The 19,514-nt window shown below is 46.1% G+C and overlaps 1 protein-coding gene across 3 annotated transcripts in view; it reads right to left on the reverse strand.

The window, feature by feature from the left end:
* The window catches only part of syt3 (synaptotagmin III), a 132,228-nt gene that overhangs the window by 32,131 nt on the left and 80,583 nt on the right, over positions 1-19,514 (reverse strand). For all 3 annotated transcript variants that reach the window (XM_059953965.1, XM_059953966.1, XM_059953967.1), the window contains 2 exons: positions 5,986-6,106; positions 4,907-5,078 (listed from right to left, as the gene is read on the reverse strand). In XM_059953965.1, the coding sequence (XP_059809948.1) occupies positions 4,907-5,078; positions 5,986-6,106 (293 nt within the window). The remainder of the gene's footprint in view (positions 1-4,906; positions 5,079-5,985; positions 6,107-19,514) is intronic.

Genomic DNA, 19,514 nt, shown 5'->3' on the forward strand with positions numbered 1-19,514 from the left:
GTCTCTACTTCCTGAGGAGACTGAGGTCCTTTAACATCTGCCGGACGATGCTGAGGATGTTCTATGAGTCTGTGGTGGCCAGTGCTATCATGTTTGCTGTTGTGTGCTGGGGCAGCAGGCTGAGGGTAGCAGACACCAACAGAATCAACAAACTCATTCGTAAGGCCAGTGATGTTGTGGGGGTGGAACTGGACTCTCTGACAGTGGTGTCTGAAAAGAGGATGCTGTCCAAGTTGCCTGCCATCTTGGACAAAGTCTCCCATCCACTCCATAATGTACTGGTTAGGCACAGGAGTACATTCAGCCAGAGACTCATTCCACCGAGATGCAACACTGAGTGTCATAGGAAGTCATTCCTGCCTGTGGCCATCAAACTTTACAACTCCTCCCTCGGAGTGTCAGACACCCTGAGCCAATAGGCTGGTCCTAGACTTATTTCCACTTGGAATAATTTACTAATTATTATTTAATTATTTATAGTTTTATATTGCTATATTTCTACACTATTCTACACTGCGACTGTAACGAAACCCAATTTCCCTCGGGATCAATAAAGTATGTCTGTCAGTCTGTCTGTCTCTAATTACGTGTAGACCAGACAATTCCAGCGAATGGCTACATACCAATGATAAATGGAGCACGCAGCCAAACGATAGCAACTTCACAGAAAGTGAAAAGCTACCCTGTAACTGGTGGCCGGGATTACAAAGGGGATGCTGCGGAAAATACAAAGTAGTGTGTACAGACCTCTCCCTTTTCACTATCTCCAACCTCACATTGAATTGGACTTGCTTTTAAAGTCTGTTGAAAGGACCAGAACATTGTGTGGTCCGTGACCTTTGCCCCGGATTTATGCTCAGCACTTTCAAGGAGCAAAGGATAGCGGTTTAGTATTATTTGTTTACTTTGTTTTGTATTTACACAGTTTGCCTTCTCTTGCACATCGGGCGCTTGTCAGTCTCTCTTTATGTGCAGTTTTTCATTGATTCTATTGCATTCCTTTGTTCTTCAGTGAATGTTTGCAATAATATGAACCTCAGGGTAATATATGTACTTTGGTAATAAATTTACTTTGAACTTTGAGCTCCACGCACCAGAGGCTCAAAGAGATCTCACTGCACAGCTGTGGGCTGAGCACACGCTGCCTGACATATTCCCCTTTCGCTAAGGAGCTGTACGCTGTGATGCTGCGCTTCTGTGCTTTATTGATCTTAGAACGTAAGACATGGGAGCAGAATTAGGCCATTTGGCCCATCAAGTGTGCCCCGCCATTCGATCATGGCTGATTTTTATCCCTCTCAGCCCCATTCTCCTGTCTTTTCCCCATAACCGTCAATGGCCTTACTAATCAAGAAGCTATTAACCTTCAATTACAGTATCTCCAATGACTTCACCTCCACAGCTTTCTGTGGCAATGGATTCCACAGATTCATCACCCCCTGGCTAAAGGAATTCCTCTTCATCCCTGTTCTAACGGGATGCAATATCCTGAGGCTGAGCCCTCTGCTTCTAAACTCTCCCGCTGTAGAAAATATCCTCTTCACATCCACTTTGTCTAGGCTTTTCAGTATTTGATAGGTTTCTATCAGATTCCCCCTCATTCTTCTAAGCTCCAGTGAGTACAGGCCCAGAGCCATCAAATGCTCCTCATATGTTAGTAACCCTTTCATTCCAAGGATCATCTTCATGAACCACCCCTGGACCCTCTCCTATGCATCTTGTTTTAAGCTGGGAAGTTGATAAAATCCAATCTGACTTACTGGTGTGATATCAAGAGAGCTTTGCATGGGCAAAATCTCATTGTCACTGCCTCCAGTCGTAGGTGAAATTCAACGTTGCTACTTCAAAGAATTGCAGGCGACAAGAAGTCTTTAATCAATGTCAATAGAAAAGGAATTACTTTATCCTTGCTTCCAGTGGAATTCTGCTATGTTGACAATTCCCCAAGTCTCTATATTGGCAACTCGCTGCCCCCATTGTAATCATACTACCAGAGAACCATAGAGTGTGTCCTGATCGTCAAGGCACCGGACTGCAAGACCCTGCAATGGATTGTGAGGAGTGCTGAGAGAATCTCTAGGGTCTCTCTCTCTCTTTCTCTCTCTCTATCCCCCAACTCCCACCATCCAGAATATACACCAAAGCCCTGGATTTGCAGATTCCTCAGCATTGTCAGACACCCCTCCCATCCGTCCCATAATCTCTTTGACCTGCTACCGTCAGGAAGAAGGTACCACAGTATAAGAACAAGCATTGCTAGACTGAGTAACAAGTTCTGGCTGAAATTTCTGAGCACCCTGCTACTATCCAGAACACATTACACACAGAAGGACAGTGCCAGCAGCATTATGTTGTTGTGCAATGATATATTGCAGGATCAGAGGTGAAGAGGGTTGGTAACTTTAAATTCCTGTGTGTCTCTATCTCAGAGGACCTCTCCTGGACCCATCGTATAAATGTAATTGCAAAGAAAGCACAACTACTCCTGGATTACTTAGGACTCTGCAGAGATTCGGCATGTCAACAAAAACCTTGACAAACTTCTTTCTATATGTAGTGGCAAGTGTATTGACTGGCTGCATTACAACCTGGTTTGGGAACATCAACGTCTTCGAGTACGGCCCTGTCCATCATGGTAAAAGCTCTCCCAGCTATTGAGCATATCTACATGATACGTCACAGGAAAGCTACATCCATCATCAGAGATCCTCACCACCCAGGCCATGCTCTCTTCTCACTGCTGCCATCAGGAGCCTCGGGACCTGCACCACCAGGTTCAAGAACAGTTACTACCTGTCAATTATCAGGTTCTTAAACAAAACAGGATAACTACACTCAACTATTGAGATATGCCTACAACCAATGATCTCACTTTAAGGTCTCCTTATCTTGTTATTTCATGCACTCGTTATTTATTGCTATTTATTTGTATTTGTATTTGCACAGTTGGTTGTCTTCTATGCTCTTGCCCTTTCATTGATCCTGTTTACAGTTACTATTCTATAGATTTACTGAGTATGCCCGCAGTAAAAGAATGCCAGGGTTGTATATGGTGACTTGTATGTACTCTGATAATAAATTTCACTTTGAACCTTTGAACCTTATATTTAACAATATGGCATATAAGCACTTTATGTCAACTTGTACATCTGTAAACAATTATTTTATTATTTGTTAATATTATTGTGCTAATATTATTTTATGTGCTGCATGTGATATACATACTGTGTTCTGCACCTTGGTCCCACAGGAACATCATTTTATTTATCTCTACAGTTGAATGACAATAAACTTGAACACATCATATAAAACTTCATTGGGATGTCTGGTTGCTATCAAAAAGGATCTCGCTTCTCCTGATCTATTCATCTCTTCCCACGCTTGCTGAAAGGACTGGACCTCAAACATTGACTGTTCACTCCCCTCCTTATATGATGCTTGACCTACTGAGTTCCTTCAGAATTCTGTGATTTGCTCGATTTCCAACATCTGCAGAATCTCTTGTGTTTAGCATCTTAGAGTATGTTTCGATGTACAGACGACAAATAAAGCTAATATAATCTTTATCTTTGGAAAGTAAGTCACTCTGGCCAAGGGCACATGTCTACCTTCACTACCTTCAATAAATCATTGTTGACCCGCTATACGTGATGAAAAAAAATTCAGTCAAATCCCTACACTCACCGTCACTGCTTATCCAGGCATCGATCTTTCTCCCTATAAGAGCTGGGGTTGATCAAATTAAAATCTGCCTCATAGAGGGCTAGCAGGGCCCTGAAAGGGGCAAATAACCTCTCCCCGGTGACCCAGCCATTGAGAGTGCAGACTGCACCAAACTGTTGGTAGGTGATGAAGCTACCAGTCTGTGTGGCTCTGGGAAGGGAAGGATTACCGTGGAAGTGTGCAGATCAGACTAAATGGGTCTGCTGACCATCCTTTCTCACATATTCACCTGATTACATTGCTACTCCCACGTTCCCAGTGACTAGATCATTGTAGCCAGTTACACCGTGTTCAAATGAGACATTGTCACCTCAAACCGAGACTGAATTTTTAACTCGGAGCAGCTGATGAAAATGAAGTTTCATATTCAGATGTATTTATTTATCACGAGTACATCGAAACGTACAGTGAAATGCATCGTTTGCACTAACAACCGACGGACCCAAGAATGTGCTGGTGGCCGCCCGCAAGTGGCGCCTCACATCCTGGATAGGGAGGAACGCATTCGATGACAGGCCTCCTAGTGGACTGCATGTTCCTGTCTGAGCCAGAAGGTCGAGGCTTAGCTCTCGCTGACCGAGATATGCACACTAAACTCTGGATCCCACAGGCAGTGTAGCACTGAGGGAGAGTCGGCCCTTTAGAACTGTTGCCTCTCAAACGAGTACTGAGGGAGAGTCAGTGTGCATGGGACTGTGCCCGGAGGGGAAGAGTTAGTATACGTGGGACACACGCTTTCACAAACATATCTACACATGGACGCACTACCAATTGCGCAGAAGCACTCCTACGTCTACAGGTGGCACATAGCATTATGGTCAGGATAACACTATAGCAATGTCAGTGATCAGGGGTTCGATTCCGGCCGCTGTCTGTATTCCCCCTGGGAATGTGCTCCAGTTTCCTCCCACATTCCAAAAAAAAAAGCACGATTTAGTGTTAGTGACTTGTGGGCACGCTATGTTGGCACTGGAAGCATAACAATGCTCGCAAGCATGTCACGAACAATGATTTAAGCAACGCATTTCAATATATGTTGTGATATCCGTGACAACTAAAGCTAATTTTTACACATGTTTGGAAAACACACACACACTGTTAGCCCCATGCACACATGGTCAATCTTATCTCAGACACCACAGGAGATAACAAACTTGAATTGCTTGCCCAGTGGGGTTCTCACCAGTCGTAGTCCATGACGGCGATGATTACGTTGACGTGATCCATGTTCTCATTGGGAATGTCGAAGACCAGCGCCTCATTGTACACCGGGTTCAGTGTGTTCTTCTTTATCGATGTCTTCCGCTTCTTCAGCCGCCTCCCTTCGCATATCAGCGAGGCTTTCACGTAGGGATCTGCGGGGGGAGGGGGGAGAGCAGGCTGCTGGGACATCTCTCGGGCTGAGGCACGCCAAGGCCGTGGCCCCATCGATCCACTCGCCCCAATATTCGCCGAGACCAATCCCCCCCCCCCACCCCACACCGACCCCTGCTGTAATTGGCCTCAGCACCCTCCACAGGGAGAAGCAATACACAGAAACCAGCCAGGAGTTGTTGCCCCAAGCGGCACATGGAAATTGCTGGAGGAACTCGGCAGGCCAGGAGGCATCCATGGAGGACTGAAGCTATGGGCCAAAACCCCTCATCGGGAGTGGAAAGGAAGAGGCAACAATCCAAGGTAAGAAGGTTGGGGGGGGGGGAGAGGAAGGGGTAGAAGCTGTTAGGCGAGACCTGCTGAGGGGTAAGTGGGTGGGTGGGAAATCAGAAGCTGGGAGGTGGAAGAGGTAAAGGCCTGAAGAAGGAATCTAATAGGAGAGGAGGTAAACTATGAGAGTAAGTGAAGGAGCAGGGGAACCAGATGGAGCTGATGGGCAGGGGAGGAGAAGAGAAGGGGTGAGAGGGTAACCAGAATGGAGAATGGAAAAAGAGGGATGGAGATGGGATGGGGGAGAGATTACTGAAAGTTAGAGAAATCGATGTTCATGCAGTCAGGTTGGAGGCTCCCCAGATGGAACTCGAGGTGTTGTTCCTGCAACCTGAGAGTGGCCTCATCGTTCAGGAAGGCAAGGCGTCTCCCCCCTCCCTCCTTCATGGGGAGACAGGCGTGTGACAGGTTACCTCAGCGCTCGGGGAGGAGTGGGGAACTACGGTGTGGGGGTGGGATGGAGCAGCGAGAGGGAACCGAAGTGGGGTCAGAGCGTGCAACTGCCTCAGCTGAAAGGAGAGCAGGCAAGTTTCTCGGAAGCCGTGGTGGCGAAGCTACCTGAAAATCCGGTTAAATCCATTGCCTTGAGGTTGGTGGCTTTGATGATGGTGATGGTGAGTCGCCCGGCTGTTGGCAGGTAGCACAGAGAGAAGTTGATCTCACCCAAGTCGGCCTTCTCCTGAAGGAAGAGAATCGCCCTTGGTTAGTCAAAGTCAAAATAAAACCTGTAATCTTGAGATTCATTTTCTTGTAGGCATTTACAGGAAAGTGAATACGACAGAATTTATGAAAAACTATACATAAAAACTGACAACTAGTGTGCAAAAGAAGATAATTTGTGCAAATAAAAAAGAATAGTGCGAACATGAGTGGTAGAGTCCTTGAAAGTAAATCATAGGATCAGTTTGGCTTTGTGGTGAATGAGATTTTCCGTGCTGGTTTAGGAGTCTGGTGGTTATATGGTGATAACTACAGGTGTTCCCCCCCCCCCCTTTACAAAGGTAGAGTGTTGCTGTGAAACCTTTCTGAAGCTGAAATAGCGTAAGGCAAAGAACCATTCATTTATATGGGAAAAATTTTCGTAGAAGCGAAAATCCTCTTTGTAACGCAAAAACAGGTTACTAATGTAGGTCTTCTGTAAAAGCGAAGTGGCGTAAAGCGAACATTCGTAAAGCGGGGGGCACCTGTACTTCTGAACCGGGTGATGTGGGACCTATGGTGCCTTCTGCACCTCCTGTCCAATGGTTGTAGCATAGACTGTATGATTAGGGTCCTGGTCAATGGATGCTGCTTCCTTGTGGTAGCACTCGATGTAAATGAGCTCGCTGACGGGGAGGGCATTGCCTGTGATGGGTTGGGCTTTATCTACCATTCACTGTAGGCCTTTTGATTCCGGGGCATCGGTGCTTCCGTCCCGGGCTGTGATGCAACCAGTCAGATACTCTGCACTGTGCATCTATAAAAGTTTGTCAAAGCTTGTCAAACTTTTTAGTGACATGCTGAATCTACACAAACTTCTAAGAACACTGTTGAGCAGTTTGTGATGGCAATTATGAGCTGGTCCCAGGGCGGATGTTCTGTAAGCTGTGCAGCGTGTTCCATTACTAAGACAGCTCAACCACACTACTCCGTTGTCACTTCTGTCCGCACCTATGCAACATTTTGGCAATGAGGTTCAAAAGAAGAATGGCCGCTCTGCATCGCAAGGATGATCTAGTAGGATAATCATTCTTTAGTGTAGGTAGTAGATGAACCAAAAGGGAGTTGGGGGGGCATATGAGGGGCATTGAGGGAGAACAGAGTGACTCACAGAGTCACACTGCACAGAAACACATCTCTCTTGACAAAGGACATTTACACAGATCCTACACAAAAGCCATGTTGTTCAATCCATATTCTCTTCAAACTTAGGAGACGCAACAGACTTCTAACACCATAAATCAATGAGTTGTTTTGTTATGTCTCCCCTCTCACTGTGAAACGGGGACCTCTCTTTTTCCCTTATTAGGGAGAGGGAGAGCCTGTGGTCTGTCGAATACCGGGTGAACGAGTGGCCTTTGGGGTTCTGCAAGTCTGTAACTTTACTGATGCTTTGCTGCACACTTGAGTGCTTGTGGGGGGTGCCGATGCCTTTTTGCTGGTGGGGGTGGGGGGGTCGTTGCCTTGCTGCTGTTTGTGCTGGGGGGGGAGTATGGGATTCTAACATTTAACTGTCAATCATTCTTTGGGGCACACCTCTGTTTTCGTGGGTGTTTGCGAACAAAAAGAATTTCAGGATGTATATCATCTACATTTCTCTGACATTAAATGTACCCATTGAAACCTATTGGACTATTTATTTTAATATTTTTATTTTGTGAATAAATATCTGTTCTGCCAGTGTTAACTTAGAAACTAGAAAGACAAACCCATTTAGACAAATGTGCTCACGGAATATAGTCACTCTAAACCTTTACATTTTGTGGTGAAGTACATATACCTGTCTGGACACGCCCCCCCCCCCCCCGCTGACTGCTCCTGTGGCTCCTCCCATGGACCCCGTTATAAAGGCGATTGGAGCCACAGACCCTTCCTCAGCCTCCAGGATGTTGTGTGGTGGTCACTTGCTGCTTGTTCTTTCTTCCAGCCAATAAAAGCCTATATCTCGCCTCACGTCTCCGAGAGTTATCGATGGTGCATCACACTTAAAACCAGGAAGACCCAACCCAATGCATAATGGAATTGTCCACATGCTACCTGCCACAAACACACTAAGGACAATGAACCTAACAGGATGCAAAAGTTCTGGGATGTGGCAGGAAATCCAGAGCTCAGTGGAAACTCACATGGTGACAGGGAGAAGGTGCAAACTCCACGCCTGAGGTTAGGATTGAACGTATTTCTTTTACACAGAGAGGTGAGCACGTAGAAGACCCTGCCAGAGGTGGTGGCAGAGACAGATATATCAGGAACATTTAACAGACTCTTAGATAGGCACTTGGATGATAGAAAAACGGAAGGCTAAAGAGTGTGGGAGGGAAGGGTTAGATTGATCTTGAAGTAGGTTAAAAGGTCAGTAAAAACATTGTGGACTGAAGGGCCTGCGCTGTACTTCTATAAACCTGGGTCCCTGGAGTGGTGAGATCGTGGCACAACCTTGCACTGCCTTGTGGTTCCCTTCTCTGCAAACAGCTACTCCCAAAGACCAGCTCACTGCACGGAGAATTGAAGGGAGATACTGCACAGAATCTGGCCCTTAATTGTACATCAATCACAGTTTCTCTTCTCCCCACGTCCCCATCAATTCACTCCCCCCCCCGCCGCAGATTTCACCCCTCACCCACACGCCATGGGGCAACTTGCAGCGGCCAACTAAACCGCTGACTCTGCACAGTTTCGGCTTGTGGGAGGAAAGCAGGGGGCCCAGGGAAGCCCTCGAGGTTACAGGGAGAACGTGCAGCCCCTGCGGTTGGGATAGAACCCAGATCTCTGTTATGGTGAGGCAGAAGCAGAGAGAAAGTTGTGTGTCTTTACTTTACTCTTCACAACCATTGGCCTTGTCCAGAGCTGATGACGAATCTGGGATGATCTTTCCTTTGGAGGGAGAGTCTAGGACCGGAGGGCCCAGCCTCAGAATACAAGGACAACCCTTTAAAAAGAGATGATGTGGAATTTCTTTAACCAGAGGGTAGTGAATCAGTGGAATTCATTGCCACAGATGACTGTAAAGGCCAAGTCATTGAGTATATTTAAAATGGAGACTGTAAGGTGTCAAAGCTTATGAGAAGGCAAGAGAATGGCGTTGTAGAGTCGATGGGCTGAATGGCCTAATTCTGCTCCTATGTCTTGTGGTCTTATGATTCGAATATAAGAGAATGGTCTAAAGCAAAATGTATCCATAGTCTCCCAAATCCAGTTAGAGTTGTCAGGTTTAGTGAAGGGATCAGAATGGACAGGCAGGAGCAACGCTATTGTAACTTCACAGCGATGGCATTGACAATCGTCTCTGTTCAGTGTAATTGCAGCAGTTCAGTGGAATGGCTCATTACCAAGTTGGCAAGGATAGCCAGGGGTGGGCGCGTACAGACTGGTTCACCGCCAATGCCTACATCCCACAGCAAATCATAAAGGCTTCCTCTGACATCCCCCTATCGTTTCCTCCAATCGCCTCAAAATTAGGCCCCTTCTATTAACCGGTCTCTGGCTGTCCACTCTGTGCCTCTCACCATCCTGTACACCTCTATCAAATCACCTCTCATCCTCCTTCGTTCCAAAGAGAAAACCCCGAGCTTGCCCAACCTATCCTCATGAGACATGCTCTCTGATCCAAGCAACATGCTGGCAGATCTCCTCAGCACCCTCTCCAACGTGTCCACATCCTTCCTATGACGAGGTGATCAGAACAGAACACAATTGTCCAATTAAGGATTAAGGAACAGCTCTGAATCACAACTCCGATCCCCAAAACTTAAAATAAACTGGGAGGCAGGTTTATTATTGTTACACATACCAGGGTACAGTGGACGTGACAGATATGCTACACCTGCCCATTCACCTCCTCCCTCACCTCCATTCAGGGCCCCAAACAGTCCCTTTTGGCTGGGCAACACTTCATCCGTGAATCTGTCGGGGTGATCTATTGTATCCAATGCTCCCAATGCGGCCTCCTCTGCATTGGTGAGACCCAACGTAAATTGGGGGACCACTTTGCCGAGCAAATAAAGAAATGCAGTAGAATTGATGAAGAACTATACGTAAACACAGACCGACAAACAACCGATGTGCAAACGAAGTGTGCAAATAAATAAACAGTACCGAGAAGATGGGTTGTAGAGTCCTTGAAAGTAAATCTATAGATTGTGAAATCAGTTCAGGGATGATGTGAGTGAAATTATCCATGCTGGCTTAGGAAGCTGAAGTCTACTAAACCAGAAGATATCAGTCCACAGTTCAAGTCCACTGGCAGCTCTTCCCATACTTGTACCCCTCATGTTCCCCTTAATAAACTTACCTTTCACCCTTAACCCATGAGAACCCTAGCTCTAGTCCCACCCAACTGCAGTGGAAAAAAGCCTGCTTGGATTTACTCTATCTATACATCTGATAATTTTGTATGTTGCCTATCAAAATTACCCTCATTCTTGTACGCTCCAGAGAATAAAGTCCAAACCTATCCAACCTTACCCTATAACTCAGTCCTCTAGACCTGGCGACATCCTTGTAAATTTTCTCTGTACTCTTTCAATCTTACTGATATCCTTTCCATAGGATGGTGTCCAGAACTGCACACAATACTCCAAATTAGGCCTCACCAATGTCCAATGCAACTTCAACGTAACATCCCAACTCCTGTACTCAATACTTTGATTTATGAAGGCTCTCTTTATGTGACTGTCTTCCTTTGGTGCTACTTTCAAAGAATGGTGGATCTGCATTCCCAGATCCCTCTGTTCTACCACATTCCTCAGTGCCTAATGGTGGGACTTACACAGCGACAAGAAAGCACGAACACCGTTCCTGCTGTTCTCTGAAATGTAGAACATTTTCCACCAGTCCAGGAGAGCAGATCATTCAACACCGCCCTCTGATAGAGGGTCAGCTGCGTCGGCCTAGATCTCCGTGCTGCAGTCTCTGGAGTGGGACTGGAACCCATGACCTCCGCAACCTCGTCCCTGTTGGCCCTCACCGGTGTTTACAGATGCACCGTGGCTTGGTGCATCTCTCCCCTCCTCTCTCCCACTGGGCAGAAGGCACATTCCACCAGGCTCAGGGGTAGCTTCCGTCCCTGGTGCAATAAGAGGGACTCCTGACCTCACGGTCTACCTCATCATGATTACTGTCATCATCTTGTTGTCTGTCTATACTTCCCGCTGCCTCAGGGAAAGTCTGGTTATGCAGATTACACATACACGCACAGAGATTGGTACCGAACTTACGTCAGAATCAAAATCAGACATGTGACATGAAATTTGTTAACTTAGCAGCAGCAGTTCAATGCAATACTTAATATAGCAGAGAAAAAGCAAACAAATAAATAAATAAACAAACAAACAAGTGATCAGTTACGTATATTGAACAGATTAAGAAAAAATGCAAAAACCGAAATACTGTATATTAAAAAAAATGACCCTGGATTTGAGGCCTGATCCATTATCCTCATCCTGGCAGTGGATTTGTGGATTTGGAGGGTCTTGCGCGACTGCACTACTGTTGGCTGTGACCCCCCCACCCCCACCCTCCCGTTCACTCCCAATTTATGGACCACCCATTGCAGACAGAAGGATGTCGCTGGGATTGAAGGATCTGAGTTATATGGGAAGGTTGTCTAGGTTCGGACTTCATTCCCTGGAGTGGAGGAGATTAAGGGTAGGTTAAGAGTAAACACATAAGGTAAATGCAACACACACAAAGCGCTGGTGGAACACAGCAGGCCAGGCAGAAGCACTGTCGACGTTTCGGGCCGAGACCCTTCGGCAGGACTCAGACGAATAGATGCTGCCTGGCCTGCTGTGTTCCACCAGCATTTTGTGTGCGTTGCTTGAACTTCCAGCATCTGCAGAGTTCCTCGAGTTTGCCAAGGTAAATGCAAGCAGGCTTTTTCCAGCAGGCTGGAATTAGAGGTAATAGGTTTAGGGTGAAAAGTGAAATCTTTAAAGGGAACCTGAGGGGGAACTTCTCCAAACAGAAGTTGGTGGGAGTGTGGGACAAGCTGCCAATGGATGTGGTTCTGGATACAACAGCTAAAAGAAGGGTGGATAGACACTTGGACGGGAGGAGTATGGAGAGCTACGGTCCAGGTGCAGGTCAATGGGGGAGACAGAGTAGTAGTCCAGTAATAGATGGACAGAAAGGCCTGTTTCTGTGCTGTAGTACTCCATGACTATGACACCTCAAGCTCTAGAGAGATACCACAAGTGCTGTCTCTGCCATGTTCTAGCCACTCAGAGTGCCACAGCAGTGACAGAGTCAATTCCATACTGTAAGCTTCCACCATACAGTGAGTTCAATAAATCCAACAGGGCAATTATCTCTGAAATATTCATGTCACTGTGCATTGATTCCTGTTCTAGGCCCTTCTTTCAGTCCAGACATTGTGTCTCTGTCATTGAGATTGACCATGCAGAAGCATTTCAATTAGCTTTCAACATAATTAATCCTTTGTTTAAATGGGGACGTGATGGATGAGCGCTATTACCTAATGGCTTCGGAGAGAGCGAGGGCTGGACCGTCTGCCCGGGGGTCTACACTACAAATGATGTGCAGTGGCATTCCCTGCCAAAGTAATCACTTACACTCGGCCTCCTCGATCCGTACAAATCTCCCCTCTCGCTAATGGACGGGTACCTAAACGACGCAGGGTCCGATAACCTTGGTGAAGATGCAAGGCTGCAATATTCCCATTGGAATCCTGTTCTCGGAATGCCGCTGGCACTGGCTACAGCCCAAACGCCATTGCCCTCGCGAAGGTGGGGGTGAGCCGTAGAAATGTTATTTTTCTTGCGTATTAGCCTTCAAATGCTCTACCCTCAGTGGCCACTTTATTAGGTACACCCGCTCAGTAAAGCAACTATCTAATCAGCCAATCTTGTGGCAGCAAGTCAATGCATAAAAACATGCAGACACGGCCACGAGGTTCAGTTATTGACCAGACTAAATATCAGAATGGGGAAGAACTGAACTGAACTGAATTGAATTAACTTTTTTCTTACAGAAGTAAAAATCTTTACATTACATCTCTGTCTAAATCATAGTAATTTATAATAGATAGAACAGTCAATGTAACATAGAAATACACTCAAATCAGTGTGAGTTAATCAGTCTGATGGCCTGGTGGAAGAACTAGTCTTTGTAAATCTCCTGAATCATGGGAAGTTCACAACTGCAGATGGGCTGGGCTGTCCACACCACTGTCTGAAGAATCCAGCGATTGAGGGAAGTACAGTTCCCATACCAGGCAGTGATGCAGCCAGTCAGGCTGCTCTCAATTGTGTCCCTGTAGAAAGTTCTTAGAATATGGAGGTCCACACCAAACTGCCTCAACCGTCTGAGGTGAAAGAAGTGCTGTTGTGCCTTTTTCACCACACAGCTGGTGTACAGACCACACGAGGCCTTCGGTGATGTGGACGCCAAGGAACTTAAAGCAGCTTACCCTCTCAACCCCAGACTTATAGAAATATGATCTAAGTGACTTTGACCATTGAATAATTGTTGGTGTCAGACAGGGTGATTTGAATATCTCAGAAATTGCTGATCTCCTGGGATTTTCACACACAGAAGTCTCTAGAGCAAAACAAAACAGAAGCCTCTTTTCTCACGCTATGGGCTGGTTGGGAACCCTACTCTAGAGTTTACAGAGAATGGTGAAAAAAACAACATAAAAAGCATCCAGTGAGCTGCAGTTCTGTGGGTGTGGGTGAAAATGTCTGAGGATGTCCTACGAGGCTGTGGTGGCCATGTTTGCTGTTGTGTGCTGGGGCAGCAGGCTGAGGGTAGCGTATACCAACAGAATCAACAAACTCATTCGCAAGGCCGGTGATGTTGTGGGGGTGGAACTGGACTCTCTGACGGTGGTGTCTGAAAAGAGGATGCTGTCCAAGTTGCATGCCATCTTGGACAATGTCTCCCATCCACTCCATAATGTACTGGATAGGCACAGGAGTACATTCAGCCAGAGACTTATTCCACCGAGATGCAACACTGAGCGTCATAGGAAGTCATTCCTGCCTGTGGCCATCAAACTTTACAACTCCTCCCTCGGAGTGTCAGACACCCTGAGCCAATAGGCTGGTCCTGGACTTATTTCCACTTGGAATAATTTACTTATAACCATATAGCAATTACAGCACAGAAACAGGCCATCTCGGCCCTTTTAGTCCGTGCCGAATGCTTACTCTCACCTAATCAGCTTATTATTATTTAGTTATTTATGGTTTTATATTTCTATATTTCTTCACTATTCTTGGTTGGAGTGACTGTAACGAAACCCAGTTTCCCTCGGGATCAATAAAGTATGTCTGTCTGTCTGTCTTAACGAGGGAGGGCAGAGGAGAATGGCCACATCGGTTTGAGCTGACAAGAAGGTGACAGTAACTCAAATAACCACGGGTCACAACAGTGGTGTGCAGAGAGCACCTCTGAACACACAAACACATCAAACCTTGAAGTGGACAGGCTACAGGGGAAGAAGGCCATGAACGTGAACTCACTGGCTACTTTATTAGGCAGAAGTATCTAATGAAGTGGCCACTGAGTGTGAGTATAATTGTTCAGTGAATTTTCCAGTAGTTACGGTGCAGTTTCCTCTGTATTTTTCTAGAAACTTCTTGGTTTCAGGGTCGTATTACTTGAATCAGCTATTTTATAGGTTAACTGTTATCAAAGGAATTTCTGTCATCTTTTGTCTGGTATGAAAAGACCACGGCTACTTTTTAGTCTGTTTTCTTATCTTTGTTTCTCTCGGCACTTTCTCTTCTTCTTTGCTCTTCAAAGTTCAAAGTTCAAGGTAAATTTATTATCAAAGGATGATTATATCACCAGATTCTGCCCTGCAGTTTATTTTCATGCAGGCATTCACAGATCTTATAACGTTTAATAAAACGACTGTAAGCAACAAATTTTATGCTTCATTCTTGACTACGTGGAAACTTCGCAGAGGTATCAGAATCTAACACAGCCTCCTTGAACTGCTGGTGAAAGGGGACCTCCTGTGCCCTTGGGGAGGAAGGGACGGTGAAAATAATGAAGCAGGGATGTAACTGCAAGTCATGATGTCAGCTGGAATGGAGGAGAGCTGTTAGAGGCCGCAGGCTTGACAGACAGAGACACAGGCTCATAGAGTCATGGAACTCTATGGTGCTAAAACAGGCCCTCTGACCCATCTAGTCCATGCAAAATATGAATCCACCTAGTCCGAGTGATCTACACCTGGACCATAGCCTTCCACCCCCTTCCAATCTATGTACCCATCCAGTGCAACCACAACTTCCTCCGGAAGCTTGCTCCACACTCTCACCACCCTCTGGGTGAAGAAGTTCCCCTTCAGTGTTCAGGTTCCACCTTTCACCCACAACCTATGACCTCTAGTTCTGGTTCTAGTCTTACCCAACCTCAGTGGAAAAAGCCTGCTTGCATTTACCCTATCTGTACCCCTCATAATCTTGCATACCTCTATCAAATCTCCCCTCATTCTCCTATGCTCTAGGGAATAAAGTCCTAAGCTATTCAGCCATTCCCTATAACTCAGGTCCTCATGTCCCAGCAAGATCCTTGCAAACTTTCTCTGCACTCTTTCAATCGTATTGACATCGTTCTTATGGGTAGGTGACCAAAACTGGACACAATATACCAAATTAGGCCTCACCAACATCTTATACAAATTCAACATAACATCCTAAAGTGATAATAAGTCACCTTCTTAAACCTCTGCAGCCAAACAGTGAATGTGCCTCCTTGCATATAATCCCCTTATCTGAAGTTGAAAGTTCAAAGTAAATTTATTATCAAAATATGCATATGTCACCATATACTACCTTGAGATTAATTTACTTGCAGGAGTTTACAGAACACTATAGAAATAGAAAATAATTTACAAACTATACATGAACACTGATGGGGCGGCATGGTAGTGTAATGTTGAGCATAACCCTTTACAGTGCCGGTGACCCAGGTTCAATTCCTGCTGCTGCCAGTAAGGAAGTTGTACGTTCTTCCCGTTCTCCCTCTGGATTTCTCCCATGGTCCAAAGGCATATTGCTTGGTAGGTTAGTTGGTCATTGCAAGTTGTCCCGAGATTAGGCTAGGGGTAAAGTGGGAGTTGCTGGCCATTGCAGCTCGAACGGCCAGCAGGGTATCTCAATAAACAGATAAATAATCAGAGTGCAAAAGAGGACAAATCATGCAAATAATAAAAAGTAAATAAATACTACTATTGTGGAGTCCTTTAAAATTAGTTAATTCAGAGGCATTCTCTACGATGGTTCGGGAGCCTGATGGTTGAAGAGAAATAACTGTCCTGTTGTCTGATACAAGCAGTGAGAAGAGCCCAATGCACACAATTCATTGGAAATCTAAATTAAAGTTAAAGGTTCATCAGGCCAGTGCTTATACCGGAAGCAACTGAGAGTACGAGACTCCCCCCTGGATAGGACACCAGTCTATCACAAAGCATTCTGCCAGTAGCCATTTTCAGCTGGGTGGACTGGAGCAATGTGTGGTTAAGTGGACACAAGGACACAACACGCTGCCTTGCCTTGGCTGGGGCTCGAACTCATGACCTTCAGATCACTAGTCCAATGCCTTAACCACTTGGCCACTCACCACACACTCTAATAGTGTTATGCTAAACATAATGCTACTCTGCCACCCAAGCCTGGCAGTTTCAAGGGCCTGTCTACACACTTTTTAAAATTTCTGTTTCGAGCGGTGTATTTCAGCGACTCCGCATTCTCTGGGTGAGAAAGGTGCCCCTCAGAACTCCTCTTATTAGTCTAGTGGTGCCCAGGAATTTTGAGGAAACAGCAGGGGAGATCCCCTGAGGAGGTGAGGGCCATTTTCTAGATCTGTCGATCAGTAAACTATTACAGAGCCAGTTCTGACTTTCAGTTATTGGGAGATTGAAAAATATCCATTTATGGCTCCCATCAGGAAGGAGGTACAGAGCTTGAAGACCCACAACACTAGATTCAAGAACAGCTACTTCCCTTCAACCGTTCAGCTCCCGAACCAGCCTGAGTAACACAACTCATTACTCTGCATAGCAACCCGATGAAAACTTTGATCTGTCTGCACCAAAATGGACATTCTTGTTATAAAACTGTAAAAACTGTGTTGAGTTTATGCTTTTTGTGTGAACGCTACTCATCTGTTGCACTTGGCCTGTGAAGCTGCTGCAAGTAAGCTTTTCATTGCACCCCCTCAAATATGGACGCGTCTATGACAAGGAACTTGACTTTGCAACGTGGCTATTAAATGGAGAGTGGAATGTTTGTGTACTTCTCTCAGTGACGCTTTGTGCTGTGTTCTGCAATGGCGAACATTCAGGGTATGCTGAAGAAGAGGGAGTTTGGGGCTGTATTTCTCAGTGTTTAGAAGACTGAGGGGATTTTCAGGGCAGATGTTGAGATATTCTCACCAGAGAATCATGAACAAAAGGAGATATTTTGAAAATCCCTTCTTTTAGAGACTGGTGAATTTTTGGAATTTTCCACCCAAAGGGAAATCTGATCATAATGTGGAGCGATAGTCATGGAACACTTGTTCGTTTTGTATGACGTAGGCAATCATGCTGTTTCCATGGCTATGATTCTTCTTGGCAAATTTTCCTAGAGAAGTGATTTGCTGTTGCCTTCTTCTGGGCAGTGTCTTTACAAAAGGAGTGACCCCAGCCATTGTCAATACTCTTCAGAGATTGTCTGCCTGGTGTCAGTGGTCGCATAACCAGGACTTGTGATGTGCACTGGCTGTTTATTCGACCATCCACCATCTGCTCACAGGGCTTCACATGATCCTGTTCTGGGGACGAGGCAGGTGCTACACCTTGCCCAAGGGCAACCTGCAGGCTAGCGGAGGGAGGAAGGGCATTATGTCTCCTTTGGTAGAGACGTATCTCCACCCCACCACCCAACATAGAACACCACAGCACGGAAACAGACCCCTCAGCCCATCTAGTCCATGCTGAATTGTTATTCTGCCAAGTCCAATTGACTCACGTCTGGATCACAGCCCTCCATGCCCCTCCCATCCATCTACTTATCCAAACTTTTCTTAAGAGTTGCAATCCAACCCGCATTCCCCACTTCCACCGGAAGCTTGCTCCACACTCTCGTTACCCTGTCAGCACAGAGGTTTCCCGTCAGATTCCCTTTAAATATTTCACACTTAACCTTTGACCTATGGTTCTCGCCTCACCCAACATCAGTAGAGAAAGGTTACTTTCATTTTCCTTGCCTATACCCTTAATAACTTAACTTGGATAAATTTAAGGTGGAGCAGATCGATGGCGGACAGATGCAAAAAGGGAGGTGAATCCAGTGCAGATTGTGGTAAGACAGGATTGTAGGACCAAATGCCTTATCTTGTTCCTATTTCATTATCCTCAAGGAAGCCTTGAAGAAATACAGTCTCCACACTGTCTCCTGGGAACCCCTCGTGCGTGACCACTCCAAGCGGAGGAGTGTTCAGGATTGTGTTGTGAACTTTGAGGCTGCTTGCCAAGATCACACAGTGACCCTAGGCAAGTAGCAGAAGAGGTAAGCCATCTCGAAAACTCCCGTCCGCCCACCCCGCCTGCGACCTCTGCCAGCCCTATCTGTGTGGATGAGTCTGTGTGGTCGTACAAAAACTCCAGTTGAGAGCTGGAACACACAAATCCAGGGTCGTCCCCAATCTCAGAGGCAGCTCAGAAAAGGCCATGTGCCAGCAAGTTCAAAGGCCAACATGTCTAGTTGGCAGGGTGGCGTCGTGGTCACTGCTACCCTTTACCGCCCCTTCGATTGGAAGTTCAGAGTTCAATTCCCCCTGCTTTCTGTAAGGAGTTTGTTGCCATGATTGTGTGAGTTTCCTCTCTGAGTTCTCCACATTCCTCTGGGAAGAGATACGGGTCAGGATTAGTAAGCTGTGGGCACGCTATGTTGGTGCCTGATGTGTGGTGTACACTTGCGGGCTGCCCCCAGCACATCCTCGGACCGTACCGGTCGTTCCACTGTTTCTTTCGACACCTTGACATGCCTGTGACAAGTAACACTAATCTAGTCTCTGTGAACGGTTGGGCCCTAACAACTATCAAGGAGCTCCGCGAGCAACACACTTCACCACGTGCCTCGATGTATGTGTGACAAATAAAGTCCACCGTTCATCTTTAGATATTTGACTGGGAAACATCCATCCAAATAAGGCAAAGGGAAGGAGCAGTGACAAAACAAAAGGTTCAGTGCCTAAGAGCTAGTTCAGGCAGTGTGGGCTGAATGGCCTCATTCTGATGCTATAATTACGACCCCTTTCAGCAAAACAGATGGTGATGAAGCGAGTCACATTCTCAGCTCAAGCTGTTCCCAACGCAGCTGAAAGATTGGACAGAAAACTACAGGGCAGGCAGTATGTGCCCAGGGATA

Source organism: Hypanus sabinus, chromosome 29 (assembly GCF_030144855.1).
Source record: "Hypanus sabinus isolate sHypSab1 chromosome 29, sHypSab1.hap1, whole genome shotgun sequence".
Classification (NCBI taxonomy): Eukaryota; Metazoa; Chordata; class Chondrichthyes; order Myliobatiformes; family Dasyatidae; genus Hypanus; species Hypanus sabinus.